Source organism: Nematolebias whitei, chromosome 5, assembly GCF_014905685.2.
Source record: "Nematolebias whitei isolate Nwh7 chromosome 5, NemWhi1, whole genome shotgun sequence".
NCBI classification, from domain to species: domain Eukaryota; kingdom Metazoa; phylum Chordata; class Actinopteri; order Cyprinodontiformes; family Rivulidae; genus Nematolebias; species Nematolebias whitei.
The window spans coordinates 20,260,312-20,285,105 of record NC_056502.1 but is presented as its reverse complement, the minus strand read 5'-3'; the positions used below and the strand labels follow the sequence as shown (position 1 = coordinate 20,285,105).

At 41.0% G+C, this 24,794-nt stretch overlaps 1 protein-coding gene across 2 annotated transcripts in view; it reads left to right on the top strand.

Moving 5' to 3' along the window:
• The window catches only part of si:dkey-12j5.1 (probable assembly chaperone of rpl4), a 49,492-nt gene that overhangs the window by 21,927 nt on the left and 2,771 nt on the right, over positions 1–24,794 (top strand). For both annotated transcript variants that reach the window (XM_037676979.1, XM_037676978.1), the window contains exon 10: positions 9,992–10,144. In XM_037676979.1, coding sequence (XP_037532907.1) covers positions 9,992–10,144 — 153 coding nt within the window. The remainder of the gene's footprint in view (positions 1–9,991; positions 10,145–24,794) is intronic.

Sequence of the window (24,794 nt, the reverse complement as noted above, 5' to 3'; positions counted from 1 at the left end):
TATATATATATATATATATATATATATATATATATATATATATATAATTTTAAAAAATCACCTCCCTTCTCAAATGCTGTCCAGAATTGTATTTAATTTGAAACAGGGTCACAACCTTAGTGTTGTCAGGTGATGCGTTTTTTTTAAACCCTCTTCTGGATTTGTGTTTCTGTCCTGCTTCATTTTCAGTCCAGTGATGTGTTAATCACATTATAAAAAGAAAAAGAAAAAAATCTTTATTTGATTTGGCTTAGGGATATATCAACAGAACCTTCTAGTTGAATTTGTAAATATATTATTCTATTTATTTAGATATGAACATAATAAAACATTTTAAAATGGGTGTGGTCAGATAAATCTCTTCTGCTTTGTTTAAGTCAAAAGCCAAAGTAAAAAAGATGGGAGATTTAAGTGCTTTTAGTCTGAGCTGTATGTATATTGAAAGTTAAACTGTTCCATAAGTTTGGGGCAGCCACTGCACAGGCCTGACCACCTTTTGAGTTTAATCAGAACGAGCCAAGTAAAAGAAAATAAAACTTGTCCTCCCACTCAGAAGTTTGGCCATGAATACAATGTTCCCTTGAATGAAACAACTCTGTAATGAAAATTCAGTCCGATTAGTAGGCCAGTCTGCCCTGATACTTGAATAAGCAGCGCTCTGAGGAAAAATGTGTATGCGTGTTTTACTACTTGTCAATCCGAAGGAGTAAAAGACTTCTTTTTATCATTCTCCCTGCAGAAACACTCATTATTATGATACAGTGGCAACAGCTTGATCAAACTACCTTTGTAGACCATTTTATAGCTTTTGGGGAAAAAAGAGAAAGTCTTGTCTGTGTGCTTAGCTCCTTCTGCTGAGGTGCTGTTTGCAATTAAAGGTAATTTAAAAAAAACATTTACTCTTGGTCTTCAATACTGTTCCTCAGGGGATTGTCGATACTGAGATTTTAGTGCAGGATTTAAAACGACATTAGGAACAGAAGTGAAAATGATCAGCCCTCCTTTAGAGAATCTGCGTTTAATCTTTAAAGAATTTAAAACCAAATAAATTTCACTTGTGTTTAATTTGCAGATGTCACGCAACTTTATTTTAATTGGTAATGATGGTTTATTGCAGAAAAAGGGGTTGGTTGTGTTTCTGACTTCCTGTTATCAACCCCAACATAAAGGAATGGCCAAGCAGAAGTGCTGTTATAAAACCAAAATTACCAAGACCTTTTTTTGACCTTTTAACAAGTGACGTTAAGATGTTCCACTGTCAAATAGCCACAAGTTTAACACACTCTTATAAGTATGTGAAGGTTTGTGTGCAGGCCCATCAGGAGCGGTCTACCATAGTGATTTCAGTTTATATCACACGCTGCACATTTGACCAAACCCAAAATACGTTTAGACCTAAAGAAGACACCATTAAAACAAACAAACAAAAAAGACCAATGGTCGCACAATTAAAAACCTTGTCAGTTGTTCCGCAATAATATTTCTGAGGAGGTTGTACAGCAGTTTGTTTAGGCAACCTCCCAAAAACAGAAACAACTTTCATGCTGTAGGAGTCTTTGTTATCTTTAGAACTGGATTCATTCAATGAATCGAAGGTATAGCGAAGCCAGATGATTACAGGACAATTTGGAAGAAATCCTGTAACCCAGAGTCAGAAAACCAGCTCTCATGTGAAGGTTTTTAGCCTTTAAGCAGGACCCAAACCATACGTACTGCAACACAAAAGAGAGCCAGTCTTAAAGCATCCAGCGGCAATGCCTTATTTGTCATTGCAGGAGTTCATGTGAATTTTTGACTTGAAAGATATAAAGAGAAGTAAAAACTACCGGCAGCCTATTACAGGAAGACTCTAGATGGAGAATAAACCACACATAAGACTGTTTGTCGCTATACACGCACTGCAAGCTTTCAGCTGTGGATGGTTTTACTTCTATGACAAGATTTGAATTACTGTCTTTGGATGAGTAGAAGACTAGATAATACATACAATATTTTATTTTAATTACTCATTATAGAGCGTTCTTCAGTCATGACTTGCGCTCAAACTACGTATGTGCTATAGCTAGGTTTTTGGATATAAAAATTTGAAAAACAAAACAACATCAGTCAAAAACACTGAATGTAACTTGGGTTTCTCACACATCTCAAAGCTCTAGATCTTTCTATCTGCAGCCGTCACATTCAGCACAGGCATACTGGAGCAGCATCTAATAGGATGCTTTAGACAGTTTGACTGAGACTGGCATCCTTCGTGCTTTTATTTTAAATTTTATTCAGTTTGAATGATAAGGGTCAAGGAATTTTATTGGAAGAGTCTTATTCACATAAAGGTCTTTAAGGTTAAAACTGGAGTATTGTTGTGAAAGTTAATGCATCCAATATTACAAATAATAACAAAGGTGTGCATTGACTGCGTCGTGGGTCCACTTTGCTTTTGTATTACATCAGTTTAGTAAGTTTTGATCCTCTTAATGTTTAGTAACCTTGAAGAATTTATGTAATTATTCCATTGTATGGACTGATTTTTTTTTTTTTCAAAGAAGTTCTGAATACAGTAGTCCCTTGGTACTTTGCAGTTTGACTTTCGCGGACTCATTGTTTTGCAGGTTTTCATTGTAAGATTACCTGTATACACAAGACACACGATTGGCTGATTGGTGAAAGGCGACCATCCAGAGCATCGTGCTCTGTATCCCGGGCACTGATTGGCTCAGTAATCGTAGCATCAGTCTGTCTGCTCTCTTTCGCTGTGCTCTTTTAGAGTGTTTAGAGAGTTTAGCATTGTTAAGAACATTGCAAGAGTGTGGGAAGGATTTATAAATAAAGCCTTAAAATATATATATAAATACTAAAATAAATTTAACATCCCTACTTTGAGGATTTTTATCTATCGCGGGGGTGTCTGGAACGTAATCCCCGCGATAAGTGAGAGACCACTGTATTTGTCCTGAAACCCAGGTATGTCCAAAACTTCAGAGCAGGAGTCCCAACAGAAGTTGACCGATAAGAATTTTTCAAATTATTTTTATTTTTATATGTTTCTGGACCATAAATACAACAGTTTAGAAATATTATTTATGTGTTATAAACATTACAGTCAGTTAGTGTTTGAAACATGCAGCAATATTTTAGGAAATTTGAGCCAACTCCTTCATTTGGTGTATGATGGTTAGAAGTAGAATAGCAAAGTGCTCAGACTATTTTAATCATCCTCACATTTGTGCTAAAGCGTGTTCATCTTTAGTTGTTGACATGCTTTGTGATAGACGCAAACAAAGCAGAAAGGCACCCTCTCTGACATCATGGAGTGTCAAAAATCAACCTATTCGATTGACCAACACACCAATCCACCTCCATCTGTAACACGACGCACTAACGTTTGCGTAAAGCTCCGTTTTCTGTGCTTTAATAGGAACCATGTGCTGCCACTCTGCAGAATATCTCCTGTCACTCCCACAGAAAGTGGGGGTGTGTCGCTCTGTGTTAGACAGAAGAACACTCCCTCCCTCACACTCTCCTTCAGGCTCAGCCTCCCACACAAACCCCTCCACAGTCAGACTGAAAGCTGTCATCAGGCAGTTGAACTTTTAAACTCCCTTTAGAGACACTCAATTTGAGCGAGTCTGCAGCTACACACACAAACAGCCTCTCGTTCAGCGGTCAGTTTTCTTGTCCATTTCAAAACGGCACAAAAAATAAATAGTGCTTGCGGTGTCAGAAATGTATAGTCGAACCTTTGACTCCAATAGTAGCGCACTCCCCTCTTTGTCTTCCCTCGTCTTCGTTTTTTTTTCTCCTCTGTGCAAAGTAGAAAGCTCTAACATCTGTCTACTTGCTCTTGTGTCTCTCAAAGCTAGAACCCTACTTACATAACATTAAATCTGCACAAACAACTGAGCTGGCGCCATGCAAATCTTGTTTCAAAGGTATTCACTTGATTCATGATGCTTTTGTTCTTCCTTCAGCGGCTCCATATGGGAGCTAAGATGCGCCTTCGCTTTAAAATAATACCAGTCCCAGCGATTTGATTGACAGACACGAGTTCTTTTATTATGCGTGCTTTTGTCTCGAGTTGTAGCAGAGCAGAATGAATTCTTCGAGGTTTTTAATTAGCCGACTCATATTTAGTTAATTCTGAGTGCAAATTTCCTGCTGCAGTTTTTACTCATTAGCTTTTATCTGCAAAAACATATTTCACAATGGGACCATCTATAAAGATGATTCTGGTATTGTTGGGAGTTTTACATATATGTCGTCTTGACATGTTCTAAACTGAAGTTACCAGATGTTGTTCGCAAATGTGATTTGCATTCAAAGAAAATTGATCAATGAGAAAAATGTCATGTTGCTAGTTCTGTATCACTACTGTGGTTATCCCGTGCTGCTGTTGTTCTGATAAGTTCAGTTGTGTGTGTGTGTGTGTGTGTGTGTGTGTGTGTGTGTGTGTGGGGGGGGGGTTAGCCTCCCACTCATTGTGCTGAGCGACAACTCAGAATTCATCGCAGCGTGCCATGATGTGTTTGTTAGCTAACTGGTTGATTTGTCAAAGGTGCAGGTCCCTTCTGCCTCTGCCCTTGATGAATAATGAATAAAGCTAATATTTGTTTCTTGGTGCTTGAAGAACAGTGGGTGGGTGATCTTTGGCCTTAGAAGAGAGGCACACACACACACACACACACACACACACACACACACACCCCTCCGATGTTGCTGAAAGTTGAACGTGATTGTTTTGGAGGAGGAAGGTGCAGCTTAGCTCAGTTTATGTGATTTTTATAGGCTAAAAAGTGTGCTTATGAGAATAAAAGATAAAAAAAAAGGATTTTGGAATATTTGAGCATGAATATGTGCAGTTAAAAATAAACCACGTCTGTTTGAACTTTATACTTATTGGATTCTTAGTTTATTTGTGCTTTTCTGTCTTTTTCCTCTGTCTTTTTGTCTTTTCATTCCATCTTTTTGTTCTTCCCTGTCAAATTCAGAATAGAATTCAAACTCTTGCTTCTGACTTACAAAGCCCTCAATAACCTAGCTCCATCTTATATTACAGATCTTATTGTTCCATATTTTCCTAACAGAGCACTTCACTCTCAGACTGCAGGCTTACTTGCGGTTCCTAGAGTTTCCAAAAGCAGAATGAGAGGAAGATCTTTAAGTTATCAAGCTCCTCTCTTGTGGAACCAACTTCCAGTTTCTGTCTGTGAGGCTGACACATTGTCCAGTTTGAAGACTGGGCTGAAGACTTTCCTTTTTGATAAATCCTATAGTTGGGGTTAGCTTGTTATGCTGCTATAGACTTAGACTACTGGAGGACAAATTGACAAAATTTCTTTAAATGAGCTGTTAAAATTGACTAGTTTTCATTTGATATTATTTTTATCTTAACATGATTCTCGACCTGCCATTGTGTATCTGTTCCTCTCAAACCCAGCCGGTTGAAGCAGATAGCCACTTGTCCTGAGCCTGGTTCTGCTGGAGGTTTCTTCCTCATGAGGGAGTTTTTCCTTTCCACTGTCGCCTTCATGCACAAGATGAGAGTTCTGTGATGGAGTTAAATTCAAAGCAGTCTGCTCCTCAGATAATTAATGTTATTAGCTTAGTTTTTATGTATGTGAATGTTTCTGTTCAGTGCCCTGAGTAACTGCTGTATTCATTCATACCCATCTACTCACTACATACTCCGTATACCGTATTATTTTACATTATTTGTGTTTAGTGGATATCTTAGTTCCTTGTATACTGTTTCTTTTTATACTTTATATTTTTGCTATTTTGGGCTGTAACTGGGACCTTGAGTACACAATTCCACCTTATGTACCACATGTGATGCGAATGACAATAAAGAACCTTGAGATGACTTCTGTTGTGACTTGGCGCTATATAAATAAACTGAATTTAATTCTAGACAGAAAGACTCACTATGCACCAGCTGATGGGGTGGCTGTAGAATGGTTGTCTTTTATTCAGGAAATGGGAGGTTAGAATCCTCTTCCCTGCAGTGTGCCCAGGTGTCTTTGAGCGAGATGCTGTACCTCCCGTTACACTCTGATGCTTATCGATGTCTCTGTGAGAAGAAAACGGCACTTCATGTACAGAGTTTAGTTATAATCAAAGTGCTTTACAGGTGTGTGTGAATGAGAAGCACACTGTTGAGGTCTTTGTATAAACTTGAGGTTAAAAGGTTTTGTGTAAGTAAGGACCATTTTATGGCTAGTTCAGATCTTCTGAAGTGGGCTTTTGTAAAAAGGTGATGAGCAGCTAACATTTTACCTGTAGGGTGCTCCTAATAGTCCGATAACTTTATCCAGCTGAATGAGAAGGAAACAGAAGTTCTTCTTTGTGTTCCAGAAAGCTTGTCAGATTGTTGGAAACCTGGGTTTTCTTTCCAGTTACATTAAATTTATAAACTGAGTGATTTTATTAGTAATTTGTCATTTGTTCTTGTTTTTTTTAACGTGAGTGCTATCATTTTCAGCGTGGAGGTGAAGCTGGTCATTCCTGCTTTTATTTCATCCCACACTGATAACTGTAATTTCATTTTTTCCCCTCCTCAGCAGATCTTTGAATGGTCTGCAGCTTGTCTGAATGCAGATGCTAAGCTTCTGACTTGAAGTGCTCCAATGTTACGCTGCTGATCGCTTTCCATTGGCTCCCAGTTTAATACAGAGCTCAGTTCGAGGTTTTTAGGTTTTGCATGATAGTGCAATTTATATGTTTCTGAACATTTACAGTCATCGATCACTACCAAGAGCATGAGGTTGTCTAGTCAAGGGCTGCTATGTGTGCCTAAATTAAGACTAAAAGCAAAGAGGGACAGAGTCTTTGCAGTCGTCGCTGCCAGACTCAGGAAGTCTTTGGCCTTTATTTGACAGTCTGTTGACTCAGTGGATTTATTCAAGAAAGCAGGACTGGACTCATCTTTTTGTCCCTCGTCATGGAGTGGAGGGGGAATTGGAAACACCCTCCGTACATGCACATTTTACACATGATAACTTGAAAAACAAGTGAAGTACAGATTTACATTTTGGTGTGTGACATGCAGTCACACAGTCACTAGGCAAAATGTTTCTTTCAAAAATTGGGTTGTCACATGAACAGGCCAACCTCGGGGAAAAAACCTCCATCTTGTCGAAGCTCAAAAAATTCACGGTTGAAACCTGTGCCGTCATGTAAAAAGTTGTTTTTCTCTGCAAAAAGAAGCTGAGAACTTGTTTACTGTTTTTTTTTTTTAATTAAAAGCTTTTGTGTGAAAAATTCTGTACTGAAGTGCTCAAACCACACTGAGCATCCGCCATTTTGAGAACTGAAGAGAGACAGCCCATGTCTCATCAAAGAGCCTCCCTCCCATTTTTCTTAAAGAGACACGCTGCTCGCTCCCTCACTATTCATCCTTTTGTTCAAACAGTCTTATACTGTCATCAGGTGGTTGAAAAGGGTACTACACACAAAACAAATTAACCAACTTTTCTTCTTAAATCTGACAATAATTACTAATTATTGTCAAATTTCAAACAATATTATTGTTTATCACAATCATTTGAGACAATTAATCGCTCAGCAAAATTTGTTATCGTGACAGGCCTAACCACCACCATATATATATCGGTATATGTAAACTGACCACCCCTATAATGTGAGGAGACTATGCTATCTAGTTTTTATTTTGCTTAAAACATTTTTTTTTTTTCAAATGATTGGGACAGCCCTTGGGGTGACCAATAATTAATCTATGGTTGCCAAGGCCTCAATTGGCCATTATCCAAACTCTGGCTCCACCATTGTGCCAGCTCGTGGATAAAATTTCTCCCTCCACTCTCCAGGATCCATCACTCTGTGCTGCATCGAACAAGAAAAATACCTTACCTCTGTTCTTATACACAGTGTAACTCCTACCCACTTGAACATCTTGCACCAAAAACATTAAGGTTCACTTGCATTCTCTGTTCAGTTCCAGTCCAGAAAAACACTCATCCTGAAATCTACAAACATTCACTACTCAAATTCCTCAGCGACGAGGGACATCTATATACTGCTCGTTAAACTTGTATGTATAGCACTTTGTTATATCTGGTTGTAGTTTAGCTTTTTTCTTTTTACTTTTACTTATCTGTCTTTTATGTTCTTTTGATAAAAAGCACCTTGTTATTTTTATATTGAAAAGTGCAATAAAAATAAAATTGACTTACCTATTTACTTACTTAGAACAACCTCAGTTCGGAGAAATGTTTTCATTCTGACCGGAGTGACGAGCTAGCAGCAAGTCTGTTAGGAGTCCAGACTAAAGTGCATTTCTGCAATATTAAAACTATAGTAGTCCCTCATTTATCAAGGGTGTTCCGTACCCTGTCTCTCTGTGATAAGTGAAAAACCACGAACTAGGGATACAGTAGTCCAAGTTCAGTTCAAGTTCAGTAAACTTTGTCATAACATGTCAGGCTGCAATCACACTCATCACCTGTTACTCCCAATCTTCCTCCTTGTGTAAATAAACAATTTAAATTTAAATACTGTAACATTTTAAATAAACAATCCATGCAGCATGGATTGATTTAAAATATTGCAGTATTTAAATTGAAATTATAGAGAATAGAAGCTCAGCAGGACAGCAAAGGGTTAACCCTTCACACAGCTGATGCAGCACGAAGGATGTTCTTTTTGATGAATTACACTGAAATAACTGAACATAGAAGTTCTAAAATAATTAAAAATAACTTTTAACACTTTTATATTTTGTAATTATGACAAGTTTATGATGTGCCATACTTTGAATTTTAAGTTGGAAGACAAAAGTCGATCATCTGGACAGCAAAGGGTTGCAGCATGGAGGAGAAGTGCAGGAGGGAGCTTCCCCCTGCACCTGTGAGCTGCACACAGGTGCTAAATCATTTAAAATAATTTATTTTAAATAAAAAAAATCCACAAATCATCCATTAATCAGCCAATTGTGTGTCATGTCCAATTTTACTTTGAAAAACTGCGATAGAACGAGTCCGTGAAAAACGAACCACCAAGTAATGAGGGACTACTGTACTCCAATCTTAAAAATGTAATCTTTGTTCTTGTTTAAAACCTGCCGCCACAGTCAGCTTTGTATTATGAGGTTATTCCTGCAGAAATACAGAATGATACTCCTTCCTGAAGTGCCCCTCAGGCTGCACTGGAAGTGCTACAGCTTTCTGCTGCTGCAACACAATGAGCTCATATAATCATGTGAGGGGGAGAAAAAAAACCATGTAAAATAAAATGATTAGTGATGTTAAAAGTTAAATGGTGTATAGACCTGCCATAAAATATCTGAGATTAGAGTTGTTTTTATATCAACCTGCTTTGGTTTTGGCACCTTTGAGCTTGCCGATAGCTCATCAGTCTGGTAAGACGTAAACTCTATTTTTCCAAATTGTTGTCATTCAAAGAGCTATTCATAATGGGTACCCTATTGATTACTAATAACCTTTCAATTGCACCCAATTTTAAAAGATCTAACAATTACTTTTAAGCTCCATGTTCACATTAACATGCGTTGAATGAATTGCTCACAGTTATTTTTAGCTCCATTTTCTGATCTCGGAGTCAAAGTGAAGTCAGCATATTTTTCACGTGTGCAGCATCTTCTGCACACAGATCAGTTCTGGGAGTAAATTAATCTATTGCAACATAAATGTTACTATAAAATGCCTTTAGAAAAATAGATAGTGACACAATGACAGGCTTGAATTCACACCTAAGAAGCTCCTCTGTGCACAGTGCTGTTGGTATTTTTTATTTGCAAAGAGTGCAGTGTTTGTCAAGGTTTGATCAGGCTGAGTGATTACTGAGTGTGTGATTCATTATAATGTGTTTGAAACCTCTTTGTCAAAGAGGAAAGGATTACATGCTCAGTAAAGGTCACAAATCTTTTTTTACGCCAACGCAGAACACCCGCAGGAGCACAGAGCACTTTATCTTTGCACCTGATGTCACTTGAGCCTAACTGTGATCCTTTGTCTCCCAGGTGTGGTATCTGTCTGGCTGGGTGTGCTACCTCCAGTGGGAAAAAGCAAAGGAGCAGCAAGAAAGAGAAGGAAGAGGAGTGACGGAGGAGGAGCAGGAGGAGTGGAAGGCATTACAGGAAGCTGCTAGATCGTACCTGACCAATTCTAAAAAGGTAATTTGGATCAAAGTATAAGAATGAAATATTGTAGCTTCTTTGTCTTCATTTGGCTCCTATTTCACTTGAGAAAAAAAAGCCCCTTTAGGAGACATAAGTCTCTCCATCCTTCTGTTTAAAAGATTACATTCTTTTCTTTTTTTTTTTACCTTGCATCGACCACTTTTGCCTTAATTTCCCTCATTCATTCATCGCTTAAACAGGTGACAGGCAAAGCGAGGCTGAGGGTGACATCTGCCATTTGTGCAATATTGGACAGCAAATTACTCAAGTTGGAACACCAAAGTCCTAATGGAGTCATAATTTTCTCACAAAGTAACGACATATTGACTTAACAGTTCATGTTAGCGTGTCAATCGTATGATGTTATATGGGCGGAAGCAGCCAAAAATATGACATTGGAGTACGGACAGGGCTGTTTATAATTGATTAAACCGTTACATTTCTCAACTGATCGAACACCATTTGAATTTGCCATTACTGTGTGTATTTGTTAATGTGACATGGTTTGACCTAGTCAAAATCATGTTGACAAGAGTACCAGAATACTTGTTGAAAATGCAGCAGGTATATTGCCATTGGTTTATTTTAAAAGAGCTATTAAAGTTACAAACAGTCTTTGGACACAAACCAGTTGATCTGGTGGTTGATGTCATAGGCTGATTTTTTTTTTTTGCCACAGCCTAATAAGTCCAATCCTAGTTTCTTTGCTAAAAATGAGGGGCAGAGAAATGTTTTATTGTCTGAAAATTGTTTATTTGTGACTACTAGGTGTGCACCGATTGCAGTTTTCTGGCCATTCACCGATCTCTAAAAATCCTGACCTGGCGATTCCGATTTTGGTCAATGTCGATTTTATTTGATAAGCGACACTGTCAGGTGTTATAAGGTCACAACGCACCTTCAATTTTCCAATCTTATTTTACTGAAAAACACCCTTTTTTCATTCAACCTTTATTTAGATAGATAAAGCACAGTGAGCCTCGAAAACTCATTAACATGTGAGATCTGTTTAGACAGACAAAAAGTAGTGAAAGTGAACACACTTAGGATTTGGAGGCAAAAAAAATCCTATCAAACTCTTTCTTCTTGGCTGAAAAGAAAGACCCTGATGATGAAAAAAACACCCCGCACATAGAAGCACATGGTGACATAGACATGCTGTGTGTGTGTGTGTGTGTGGGGGGGGGGGACAAGGGCGGTGAGAGTGTCCAAGGAGAATATTCCCTGAGATTTGATCCATCCAGCCAGCGAGTCCTAGGGGCCGCATATGGCCTGCGATTCTCACAAATCACATCCAATTTGCGATCCAGTACGCTAAGCGGTAGAGTCTGGGTGCTCGAGACACGGAGCAAACCTTCCCATAGGCAGCAGCCTGACCAGGCCAGATTAGCTGCGGCTGTCTTCTTTGTATGTTGACAAACCAGGAACCAGACAATTCCATAAACAGGAAACCTGTTACCATAAATCCAATTAGATGTAATTTTGGCGTCCTCGATCGACAGCAGAGATAGACACATCACATTACACTTCCTCCAGAGACATATCCAACTGCATCCGTGTTGTCCGGACTTGAAGCTTGTCTCAAAAATTGTGTCCATTGCATTGAGAGACCAACTGACCAGATCCACAAAATTACGGTTCGGGAGATATGTAGAGAGCAGTTTCACAGACAGGACAGAGCAGCAAAGCAAAGCGAAGGAGGGAGAGGAGGGGAATAGGGATACCCTTCAAGGGATACCCTTGAACAGTATCCTAGAAACAATACAAACTTGTTTTAACTGGCTATGAGGTAGTGCTCAGAAATATAAATGTTTAGGCAATTGTTGTTAAAACTACAAAAAAAACCCCGATAAAACCGGTTTCTCATGTAAGTATCGACCGACCGCTGATCACCCAAAATTAAGGAAATCGGTGCACCCCTAGTGACTACATTTTGTTCTTTACATTAAATTTGCGAATTTATGGAGATCCATGTTATCGTCTTCCTCCATCTTTACAATTCAAACCTCTTCTTATTTTCACTCATAAGTGTGAGGAAACCTTGTTTTCAGAGCTAGTTTCATGAATGGTTGAACAATAATACTTATAATTTATGACCATTACTTATCAATCGGTATGACATCGTTAGATAGACTGTTGTCCATATATATTTTTCTGATATTACCAGTTATTTGTGACAATAATCCATAAATCATATAAGAAAACATTTTCATAAACAAGTTTTAAAGCCTGGTTGGTATTTTTAAGATAGCTCTGACTGCCTTTCTTACCATTATCTTCAGTGAGCACAGATATTTGCATGCAGAACACTGTCACGACAAGTTAAACTCCTAAGAACTGTTTTTTGTCAGACACACATTATATGCAGGACTGTGAACATGAGCGGATTCCTACAAAGCTTCATTGTTGCTTCAGAAATAGCTGTGCGGAATCTTAAAGACGTTTAAATATATCCCCAATTCTTATTCTCATCCGCCTCACCTTCTCTTTCTCTCTCTCGCTCACACACAAACACACAGTCCAGGTGATGTGTCTCATTTATTCTGTCATTCTGTCAGGGAGTAATACCTCCGTTGTGCAGTGATTCATGTTAGTCTAAAATCCAATAGGCCTGTAAATCTGACAACACAGACTAAAGAATGGCAGGCCCCACCTTCTGTTTTTTTTCCTCTTCTCCTCTCTCAGCCTCTCAGCTTCTCTGCTCCTCTTGCCACCCCATTATGTTCCTGTAGAGATGAGTAGGGGCAGGTTAGTGGCAATATATTTATGTCTGTCTTCCCGGCCAGCAGCGTATCGACTAAACTGTCTAACCAGCATCCAATGGCCATGTCCTTAGCTAAAACAGGATTGAGGTGAGTTCAAAGCTTGCAAGGGGGAGGGGATATTGTGTATCTAGATTTTTGATGCCAGTACTGTGGAGAAAAGAGCATAAAAGGAAAAAGTAAGGGAAAAAAATGCAATGAAAAATGGGGTGAAATGGGCATTTAGCTACGAAATAATAAAGTGAGAGTCTGGTAGAAGAATTGCGCGAGTCGTCAGAGCATGACCAGTAAACAGCATTGCAGTTTTGCAGAGTGAGTGAAAGAATAATGTGTGTAAGGTATAGCACAAAGACCTTGGAAAGGTGATGTGGAATGTGCTCGGAACGCTGCCCCCCTCCCCCCGCACACATGGCACCATCAATCCAACAACTTTGCTTACCCACACATGTGCTCGTTGTGTAGCTTAGTTTTCTCTTTGGTTGCATTTAAGCTTTTTTGCCTGAGCGTCAGTGCTAGTTTGAATTTTTAATGACGAGTCACTCTGCTAGTTAAAATGGGCTCCTACACAAAAAATAGGCCTCAAAGCCCAACGGCTTGTTTGGGCTCTAATTTACTTTTCTGCACACTTCATGGCTTCGATAAGGTGGCATTTGCATGGAGGGAAACTGAGAAAATGCATGCTGGTAAGCATATGTGCACCTTAGGAAGATGCTTGAGTATGTGTGCATTTGCTTGCAGATATTACAATTTTTACGAAATGTTAACTATTCTTCTTTTTTTCTGGGTTAGGAAAAAAAACTGCTGTGTGGTACATGTGCTGCTCACAGCCATAAAAAGAAGTGTGAGACATGAACAGAAGGACACGATGGAGAATAAAATGGGGCCAAAGCAGGGAACAAATTAGACCTGGTGTGTTTGTGTGCTTGATGGGGGTGTAGCCTGTGAATAGTGTTGAGGGTAAAATCAATAGTAAACCGGACGTGAAATGGAATTTGAGATGGGGTGCGATTTGAGGAGGGATCTGCAGCGTATGCACAAAGGACAGCGTTGTGTGTTCAAGTGAGCCCAGCAAGGCAGCTAGGGCAAAGAGAGGTCAAAACTTTACTGTCTGGAGTGGTTGAAAAGGTATCCCACGAGCAATGGATTGTGGCTGGGGTGCAGGTCTTGTCTTTTTAATGCCTTTACCTCAACAAGGATGTGACTGGAGGACTCTTTGTGATTTTGTGGTCAGCCCTCTTGAGAGTTTTGCGACTATTCCTGTTCACACTCCTCTATTTTGAAGCTCTAATCTCAGTCACGGTCACCCCCTTGCTAGTGAACAGAACTGTGAGATGTAGAAAACATGTTAAAGGAATAATTCAGACTTTTTGTAGTTGATTCTATGTTAAAGTTATGAACACTATCTTGTTGTATACATCTCTGTGAACAACCTTATTTTCTGAGAAAGAGTTTAACACTGACTAGACTTACGAGCTAACAGGTAGTCCTATTGGGGCCAAGACTGAAGTGGGTTGAGCTTTGAAACAACTCCAATCTCAAAGATTTTATAGTGTTTCTTTCAACCAATAAAAAAAAAAAACATTGTATTGTGTGTAATCTACATAAATTCTCCTGTTATTTGCAAATACAGAGTACAGCAGCAGCAGTTACTTGTAGCATTTCCACCACAGCTGGGCGATATATTGAGTGTACAGTACTCCCTCACTACTTTGCAGTTCGTTTATCGCAGTTTTTCAAAATAAGATTGAACATGACACACCATCGGCTGATTGATGGATGAGCTGCACGACTGGCATGGAATTTTTATTTAAAATAAATTATTTTAAATTATTTAGCACCTGCTGCACATTTGTGCAGCCCAGAGCTGCAGGATAAGCTTCCTGCTGCAGCAGATCAGCTGTTCTCCATGCAGAGCTGAGAACATCCATCCATGGATGGATGGCACTTAGTTCTGTTAACAGGGCATGGCACCCTCCTTGAATAATTGTAGGGGAAATAACATGTAGCCATGTTAATATGTAGCTGATCATACATCTAGGTTAGGTTAGGTTGGGTTTATTTATCATATGCAGATCAACACAAGGTCAACAATGCAATGAAATGCTCAGGTCAGGACGAAAAGAACCATCTCGACTCGCCCAAAAAATAAGAAATGCCAAAGTATGCAACAGAAATACAAAAACAAGGCACCAAAAGTGAAAATGAAATATGTGTACAACAGCATGGTCCTATTGGCATAGTGGTTTTGTTGGCAGTGAGGTTCTCTTAGCACCATGGTACTGTTAACAGTGTGGCTCGGTTAGCAGCGTGGTCTTGTTAGCAGGTCCCGTCAGCAGCATGGTAACAACTGCAGCAGCTGCCCTCCCAGACTGCCCTCCACAATTGGGTCTGGTATACATACTTTCCCTGCGGAACCGAACCGGTCTGTAGAGTTTGGTCTGTACTGGCAGATGGAGGATCATGGAGATGGCCACCATGACAGACCAGAGCCTGAGCCCGAGGCTGAAGGGGACCAGAAACTGAACCACAATGGCAGGATGGCAAGGCAGGAACACACAAAACTCCAAAAGTGCATCGCAGTCATACCCGTACCATGGGTGTGCAGTGTAGGTGCAAAAAAAAGTTAAAACAAGAACAACGAGATAAAAAAAGATCAAGTCGAAGCTGAGCTCCTGTCAGTGCGGCCATACTGCAGCGCACGTGACATCAACACCTATCAGACATCTATCAGACTGAAAATAAATTATTTGACAAAAGGCTCAGAAAATGGACTTATTGGTCAGAGGATGGACTTGTTAATCAATCCATCCATCCATCCATCCATCCATCCATCCATTTTTTTCCGCTTATCCGGGGTCGGGTCGCGGGGGTAGCAGCTTAAGTAGGGAGGCCCAGACTTCCCTCTCCCAGCCACTTGGGCCAGTTCCTGGATTCCTGGAAGTTCCCCTAGACCCCGGTCTGCCAATCCAGGGGAACTTCCCCCGATGTCCACGCAATATTGCAGTGTCGCGTAAGACAACACAACCCTACAACATCCAGAGCCTTAAGGAACTCCAGGCGAATCTCATCCACCCCTGGGGCCCTGCCACCGAGGAGCTTTTTAACCACCTCGGTGACCTCAGCACCAGAGATTGGAGGACCCGACCCAGAATCCCTAGTCTCCGCTTCCTCAGTGGAAGATGTGCCGGTGGGATTGAGGAGGTCTTCAAAGTATTCTGTCCACCGACCCACGACATCCCGAGTTGAAGTCAGCAGCACACCACCCCTACTATAAACAGTGTTGGTGGTGCCCCGCCCCCCCCCCCCCCCCCCCAAGATGCTGGATGGTGGACCAGAATCGCCTCGAAGCCGTGCAGAAGTCATTCTCCATGACCTCTCCGAACTCCTCCCATGCCCGAGTTTTTACCTCAGCGACCACCCGAGCGGCATGTTGCTTGGACTGCCGGTATCCATCAGCTGCTTCCAGGGTCCCACAGGCCAGAAAGGCCCAATAGGTCTCCTTCTTCATCCTGACAGCATCCCTCACCGCCGGTGTCCACCACCGGGTTTGAGGGTTGCCGCCGCGACAGGCACCGACAACCTTGCGGCCGCAGCTTTGGTAAGCCACCTCAACAATAGAGGCATGGAACATGGCCCACTCGGACTCAATGTCCCCCACCTCCCCCGGAACATGTTCGAAGTTCTTCCGGAGATGGGAGTTAAAGCTCTGTCTCACAGGAGACTCTGCCAAACATTCCCAGCATACCCAAAAAAGTTCAATCTGGTCCTCTGGACATTCAAAAAAAAAAAAAATGTAGAAACGTTTTGTTTCTCATCCGAAAGACTTCCTCAGTCTGAGGTGCTGTATTCAGCTCAGTCTCTCAAATAGCACCTTCTCAGAGTGGATCAACCAGTTTGCTGCTGACAACCAAAACCAGCTGATCACATGGTCAAGAAGGCCCATCAGCCTAACAATGGATCATTAGCACACTGATGGCTGTTTACTATTCACAGGGGGTTGAGTGATACTAGCAACAACAGCAGTGTAAGAGGGGGACAGTTGAACCCGGAGGACTCCACCCCTGTTTAATGATGGATGATTTCTTTTCACATAGATGGCCTCCTTTACTCCTCTCTCAAACCATCGTTCCTCTCTATCCAGGATGTGAACATCTTCATCCCTGAAAGAGTGACCGCTGGCCTGGAGATGAGTGTAGACCGCAGAGTCCTGGCCTGATGATGTTGATCTTCTGTGCTGGGCCATCCTTTTGGCCAGTGGCTGTTTAGTTTCCCCGATGTAAGACTGATCACAGCCCTCCTGACACTGAACAGCATACACAATATTACTCTTTTTGTGCCAGGAGACTGGATCTTTGGGATGAACCAGTCTTTGCCGTAATGTATTTTAGGGTTTAAAAGCCACCTGGACGTTATGTTTAGAAAATAAACGTCTCAGTTTCTCTGATACTCCCTCAACATACAGAATGACCACTGGTCTGTGTCTGGGTTCCTCCTTTTCACCTGATGGCTGACTGGAGTCCTGTTTGGGTTTCTTCTCTGCTTTCAGGAAGGCCCAGTTAGGATATCCACATTGCTCTAGAGCCTGTCTTGTGTAGGATTTCTTCTTCTGCCTGGCTCCTGAGTTAGTGGAGATGCTGTCTGCTCTGTGATACAGAGTCCTGATGACTCCTAACTTGTGCTCCAAAGGGTGATGGGAGTCAAACTGCAAATACTGGTCTGTGTGGGTGGGTTTGCGGTACACCTCGGTTTGCAAAAGTCCTCTATCAGAGACTGAGACCTCACAGTCCAAGAAAGCCAACCTGCCATTTTTTACATCTTCTCGTGTGAACTTGATGTATTTATCCACCGAGTTGATGTGGTCAGTAAAATGTTGGGCTTCCTGAGATTTAATTTTAACCCAGGTGTCGTCAACATACCTGAACCAATGACTTGGTGGTGTCCCAGTGGACCAGATTGAACTTTTTTGGATTTTTCTACCTGGATTATTGAGCATGCATCAGGATATTCCCAGCAAACCCTCACAATACATTTGGGCCTGCCAGGTCTGCCCGGCATCCTCCCCCACTATCGGAGCCAACTCACCACCAGGTAGTGATCGGTAGACAGCTCCCTCCCTCTCTTCACCCGAGTGTCCAAGTCATGTGGTCACAGATCAGATGAGACGATGACAAAGTCGAGCATCAAACTCTGGCCCAGGGTGTCCTGGTGCCAAGAGCACATATGGACACCCTTATGCTTGAACATGGTGTTCGTTATGGACAATCCATGACGAGCACAGAAGTCCAACAACAGAACACCACTCGGGTTCAGATCAGTGGGGCCGTTCCTCCCAACCACACCCCTCCAGGTCTCACTGTCATTGCCCACGTGAGCATTGAAGTCCCCCAGCAGAACAAGGGAGTCCCCAGGAGGTGCACTTTCCAGTACCCCCTCCAAGGACTCTAAAAAGGGTGGATAATCTGAACTGCCATTTGGTGCATAAGCACAAATGACAGTCAAAACCCGTCCCCCCACACATAGGCAGAGGGAGGCCACCCACCCTCTCATTCACCAGGGTGAACCCCAACACACAGGCACCAAGATGGGGGGCAATAAGTATGCCCACTCCTGCCTCTCACCAGGGGCATCTCCAGAGTAGAAGAGTGTCCAACCCCTCTCAAGGAAACTGGTTCCAGAGCCAGAGCCATGCATAGAGGTGAGTCCGACTATTTCTAGCCAGAACCTCTCAACCTCACACACCAGCTCAGGCTCCTTCTCCACCTCCCCACCAGTGAGGTGACATTCCACGTCTCAATAGCCAGCTTCGGTAGCCGAGGATCAGACAGCCAGGGTCCCCGCCCTCGGCCACCACCCATCCCACATTGCACCCAACTCCTTTGGCCCCTCCCACAGGTGGTGAGCCCATGGGAAGGGGGACCCAGGTCTCCTCTTCGGGTAAACCAGGCGCTTTCCCGTGTGCCCCACCTCCAGGCCTGGCTCCAGAGTGGGGCCCCAGTGACCCACGTCCGGGCGAGGGAACATCAAGTCCATTTCTTTTTCTCATCATAGGGGTGTTTGGGCTGCACTTTGTCTGGTCCCTCCCTTGTTAATGAATGTCATTGTCAAATGGTCAGTTTCGCTGCACTAACGGCTATATTTTGGTTCCTGAGCTGCGATCTTATAGCCTGTTGAAGTATATTTGTAGCAGTGGTCATTACGCTTTAACACTGGTCATTTTATTAGGCTCTTGGTCACAGTTTTGTATTTATTTTAGGCCAAATACCCTATAATGACACACCGTGTTTTTATGTGACATTGGTTGCCACTCTAATCTGATCATTTAATATGGTTCAGATGCCAGCTGTGCATGTGCTGTGTGTATTAGAACAGATTTAGCAATTTTGTACGTTTATTTGTGATTTATTCTTTTTTTTCTCGTCTCTTATCATCAAATAGTACCTGATTGTAATAGGGTGACTGGTTGAAAGATTCTTCCCTGCTGTTTGAAACTGCATCTTACATTTTATTCTGGAGCTTGACTGATTAAAAGTCAGCTGCTGTTGCGTTATGGGAGAGGACAGCTGTGAAGTTTGTTGTTTTTGATCCTGGTGAGGGAACGAGTGTCAGAGGATCATGGTCTGTGTGTCACAGTTCACCACTTCAATAGGTTTCAGTGTTTGATGATGATTACCAAAGGAGGATATATATATTTACTGTATTTTGTTAAAAACCCACAAAATATAGCATACATTTTTGGTCTTATCAACATTAATTTCCTTTCACTTTAAGCAGGAATGAACCATGTAAGCATGAGCTTGTCAGTTTGGTCAAAAATAAACTCTTATTTCTCCAACCTAGATTTATAAAAGAACCTAAGAACCCAATTTTTCGTAATTGTCCCATAAAAGAAATCGGAACTGTCTCTTTAAGAGGAACCCACCTGTGTTAAAACAGCTCTTTTAGTTTTCTTGCTCATTAAAGAGGCGCACAGAGTTTGTTCTGCGTTCGGTGTAAAAAGGGCATGTAGAAGGCACAGAGAAACGTAAGAAGAGGCTACAATTTTGGCACTATTCTGCCAAAAATGTTGGGCGAGTGTGTGTGCTCGTGCGTGCGCTTGCGAGCGTGAGCATATAGATGAGAGCATGAAGACAAATCTATCTCCTTGACAGGAAGGTCGTCTGGTGAGAGTGTGCGAGCGCGAGGCAAAGAAAGCTAAAAAGGAGAAGTGCACAGAGGGGGGAGAAAATTGGTTCAGAGAGAAGCTGGGAGAATGACGGTATTAGCAAATGAAATAAAAGAAAAGGTGAAATGAAAGTGGAAGTTAAGCATAGGTGTGAAGCAGACGGTGAACAATGATGGAATGATTAGGCTTTTACCGCGTAATCAGGCTGTCTTTTATCCGCCATGTGAGTTTTCAGAAAGTTTCTGTCCAAAAATCTAAAGAAAAGAGTACGGTGTTGTGTAAGGGGCACATTAGTGCATTGCTGTTTTCAAACAGGACAATAAAATGCAAAGAATACTACAAATTAATCTAAACAGTTGATAAAATCCATATTGCATATATTAGCCCACATTTATGTTAGTAATTAGCATTCTTTTCACTTTTTTCATTACTTTTAATCCTTACATTTAGAGAGACCCATCACCTGCACAGTTCAACGTAATGACTAAATCCAGGGGTGCAGCCATGTTCACATTCAGGAGTAGTGTTGTGAATCTTAAAAAAAAAAAAAATCACTTCAGCTTGAAATTCTGCCGGCCTATTCATTTCTGTGGCTGTCATTATCATGAATTCAATTTGCCAGATCATCTCCGTAAAAGTGTCTACCATGTGAGCACTGTCATGTTGATTTATGTCACGTCGCATCACTAACTGTCAGAAAATATGGAGGTCAGAAGGAAATTTCGTTTTTTACTTTTATTTTTTAGCTTCAAAGCACTTTAGGTGAACATGCTTTGGCAGCTTGTAATAATTTTACAATTTTTGCTGTCATGTTAAAAACAAGTTAAAGGTACTCATTGCAATGTCAGGAAGACCCATTAAAAACTTGTGACGAAACAAAAGACACAATTATTTTTAATATTGATGGCTTACGTGTCCTGAAATAAAAAAAAACAATTGCTAGCAAAATTTGCCTACAGTTGCCAAATATTAACATTGATTTTCACATGTGTTCAAATACTTATTTGCAGCAGTAACACACAAATAAATTATTTGAAAAATCATACATTGTGATTTCCGGATGATTTTTTTTTTAGATTATGTCTTTTACAGTGGACATGCACCTAAGATGAAAATTTCAGTCTCCTCCACGATTTCTAAGTGGGAGAACTTGCAAAGTCGCAGGGTGTTCAAGTACTTATTTTCCTCACTGTATTTACTTTCATATTAGATGAGTGAAGTATGCAGATCAGCTTCTGGTGGGTTTAGCCAAGTGCTTTGTTTACATTGAGTGTGTACCAACACTTTAGAACTGCTCATAAAAGAAATTGCTGGAGTGAACTCTTTCAAACAGCTTCATTTGATATAGTTCAGGATCCACTTTTATGTTTGATGTCATTATTTTAAATGTGTCCTTAAATCTGTCAATTGTGAGGGTTTTACATACGAGATTACAATGAAAATTACTCCTACTTTTATTAAAATTATCAAGTGACCAACAACACATGACACACTGTCCCTTTTTTGACAAAATCTAGGCAAAAATGATTTTTATTTTTAAATATTAGGACTTTTTTTTTTTACTATTTAATGCCAGGTTATAAATAGATCCACTGGAGAATTCAGTTGTCCATCCATCCATCCATCCATCCATTTTCTTTACCCGTTTATTCCATTTTGGGTCACGGGGGTCGCTGGAGCCCATATCCAGCAGTCACTGTACAAGAAGCTGGGGACACCCTGGACAGGTCTCCAGTCCATCACAGGGACACATAGAGACAAACGAGACAAACAACCATTCACTCTCTCACTCACACCTAAGTGGAACACCAAAATGCACAAAATTAAATAAATAAATAAACCAGTATGAAATAAGAATTTATTTTTATTCTTTTATTTCATCATTATGTTTTTCATGATGGCTTATTTATTTCATGATGGCGTTTTTCACAACGGCTTATTTATTTCATGATGGCGTTTTTCATAACGGCTTATTTATTTCATAATGCCACTTTCCAGCAGAATGACTTCAGCTGTCAATCAACGTCAGTGGGTTGGACCTGCACACCCACTGGCTGAGCCTTCACATCCATTAGTTTTCCTGAGTACCTGCTCACTCGTACAGCTAGTGTTAATCTTGTTAAATTCAAAGAACGAAAGCAGCGAGTCCTCCCGTGCACGCTGTCATGCGCGCTCCCACGGCACCAATCGATTTTTGGCAGTCCGTCTCTTTTTGTCACGACACCTGTATCTTCTGAGAATGTAATCCTCTCAGTTTGATCTGCTAAAGTTACCTGAGCTGAACGAAGTTCATGCAACTCTGCCATCCTTCATGACTGTTGACCTAGCACGTCTCTGCTATGCTAGCTGTACCAGTTAGCAGGTGTTCAGGAAAACGAATGGATTAAAGATCAGCCAGTGGGCGTGCAGGTCTAACCCACTGACGGTGACTGACAGCTGAAGTCATTCTGCTGAAAAGAGTCATTATGAAATAAATAAGCCATGAAAAACACAATTATAAAATAAAAGAATAAAAATGAAAAATGTTCATAATAATGAGCTTAGATACTCATTTTATAATGCTTTATTTATTTATTTAATTAATTTTGAGCATTTTAGTGTTCCATATGTTACATAAAACAAAAGTTGAAATGAATTCAGTCGAGACAAAAAGTGTGGATTGATCACCACTTTCATGACAATGTTTGAGTAGGTGTTCTCATGAACTTGTCTTTTGTGTGACTTGTTATAGCGGTGGTCAAGAGTGCTTTGGACTGTGACTTGAAAGTGGAGCCAAGTGGACCATAAAAAAGTTACACGATCACACACACTCCCTCTCTAGGCAGCTCTCAGGGCTGTGAAAGAAAGAAGAGGGAACAAAAAAAACTTGGCTGTTCTAAATGAGAAATGTTTGTGTGTGAGTTTCTTTTTCTTCTTCTTTGAGACAACGCTGCTGATCTAAGCAGCGCTCATTGCAGAGCGCGTAAAGAATAGCTCCTGTTTGTTTTGCTCGCTCAAAGCATCACAATGAATAATCGCGTCCTGCCCGGCAGACACAATGCACTATTGATTTGTTGAAAATATCACTACCTGCAAACACAATTTGCAGGTAGCATCCAGGATTGCGAGAAGATGGAGCGTGTTTGCAAATGTTCTCCGTATGTATTTCATTATTTCTCTAATGCGGCTCGTGTGAAAAACACGCTGTGCTGTTCACCTGAGGCTGTAAGGTGCAAACATTCTGCATATCGGGCCGGGAAATTGTGAAACCTGTCCCGGTTTATGTAATTTTTTACCCCCCACAGTGACACAACTATAATGAAAATCTCAGCTTTTGTGTAGCTGTGTGCATTTGTGCTGCAGAACAGTCTGGCAGGGTCACCTCCCCCCTTCCCCCACCCCCCAGGATCTGATTTTGTGCTTGGACGTGGGTCACGCTCTGCATCCCTGGAGCTCAAACCTGCACAGACAGCATCCGCTTAAATTTTTACACACACACCAACACGCACACACACAGTCAGAGAGCACATTCTAACACTCTAAATGAGTTCCCATGGGACTGCATGACTCCTGTCAGGACCTGCCGTTGCTTGGAGACTGGTCCTGTGGCAAAGCAGTCACTCACTCCCCTGGCCTTGTTACTCTTTTAATAAAATGATGGCACTCGGCTGCGTATTGTCCATAAACTTAAACAACCATGTATAAACTGCATAACATTTTAAGGACCAACAAAAAAAACCCAACTAAATTAACCTTTCAGTGTGATCATGAACTTTGGTGAACCTTTCTGTATATTTTTACTCTACATTCTGGAAATGAACTAAATTTAAATGGCTGCATTTGTCTTCCATTTTTTTACGTAATAGAGCTGCATATAAAAAGGTTGAGCTTCCCGTTCTTAGTGGGACTGCAAGTGTTTTGTTTTATCACGGAGCTCCACTTTGAGTTCAGTAATTACACACAAGTAGGGTACGTTACAGAGATAACTCTGCTGGCAGCTTTCAGAACAAGACCATTTTTAAAAATGTTTTTTTATTTTAATCTCGCTCTTTTCGCTGCATATTTTACGGTGATAATTCGGATTTTATGGGTGCGCACATGAACGCAACATGTGCTCTGGGATCCATTTGTCTGTGTTCATGCATGTTGCAAAAGAAAGAGAAATGCTTTTTTCCCCTCCCAGTCTCATGCAGCTAAATTGTGCGTTAAATGTGCTGATTTGCCAAACGAAAGACAGAAAGTGTTTACCTGCGACTCGTGAGCCTCGCTGACAGTATGCAGATACGGTTGGATATTTCAGGTGGCCTAACTGGCGCACGGAGACCTAAACCCTCAGGGCTGCTCACTTCTCTCCACCCTAAGCTGCCTGTTTATGGATTGTGCAGCGATGCGCTGTTAACTTCAGTGACACGACTAAAGAGCTTCTGTTGAATGCTTTCACTTACAGTGTCTCTTGTATTGCCTGCAAAGAATTGGTTTTCTCCTTATATTCAGCCTCAGCATTTCTGCTAAAGAACCCGCTGTCGATTCAAAGCTTTACCCCACCCCCCAGTACTTAACGAGCCTACCGTGCCCACAGATTTGCTAACAGACATCATTGTGTGAGAACAAGCAACAGATCATTGTTGAAATACAGTAAAGTTAGAAAGATAATTCTTACATTCAAGATTAATAAATTCTAAATAAACCATCAAAGCATTGTACATTAAAAGCCTAGCTTTGCTCAATGGAATGCGTCCAC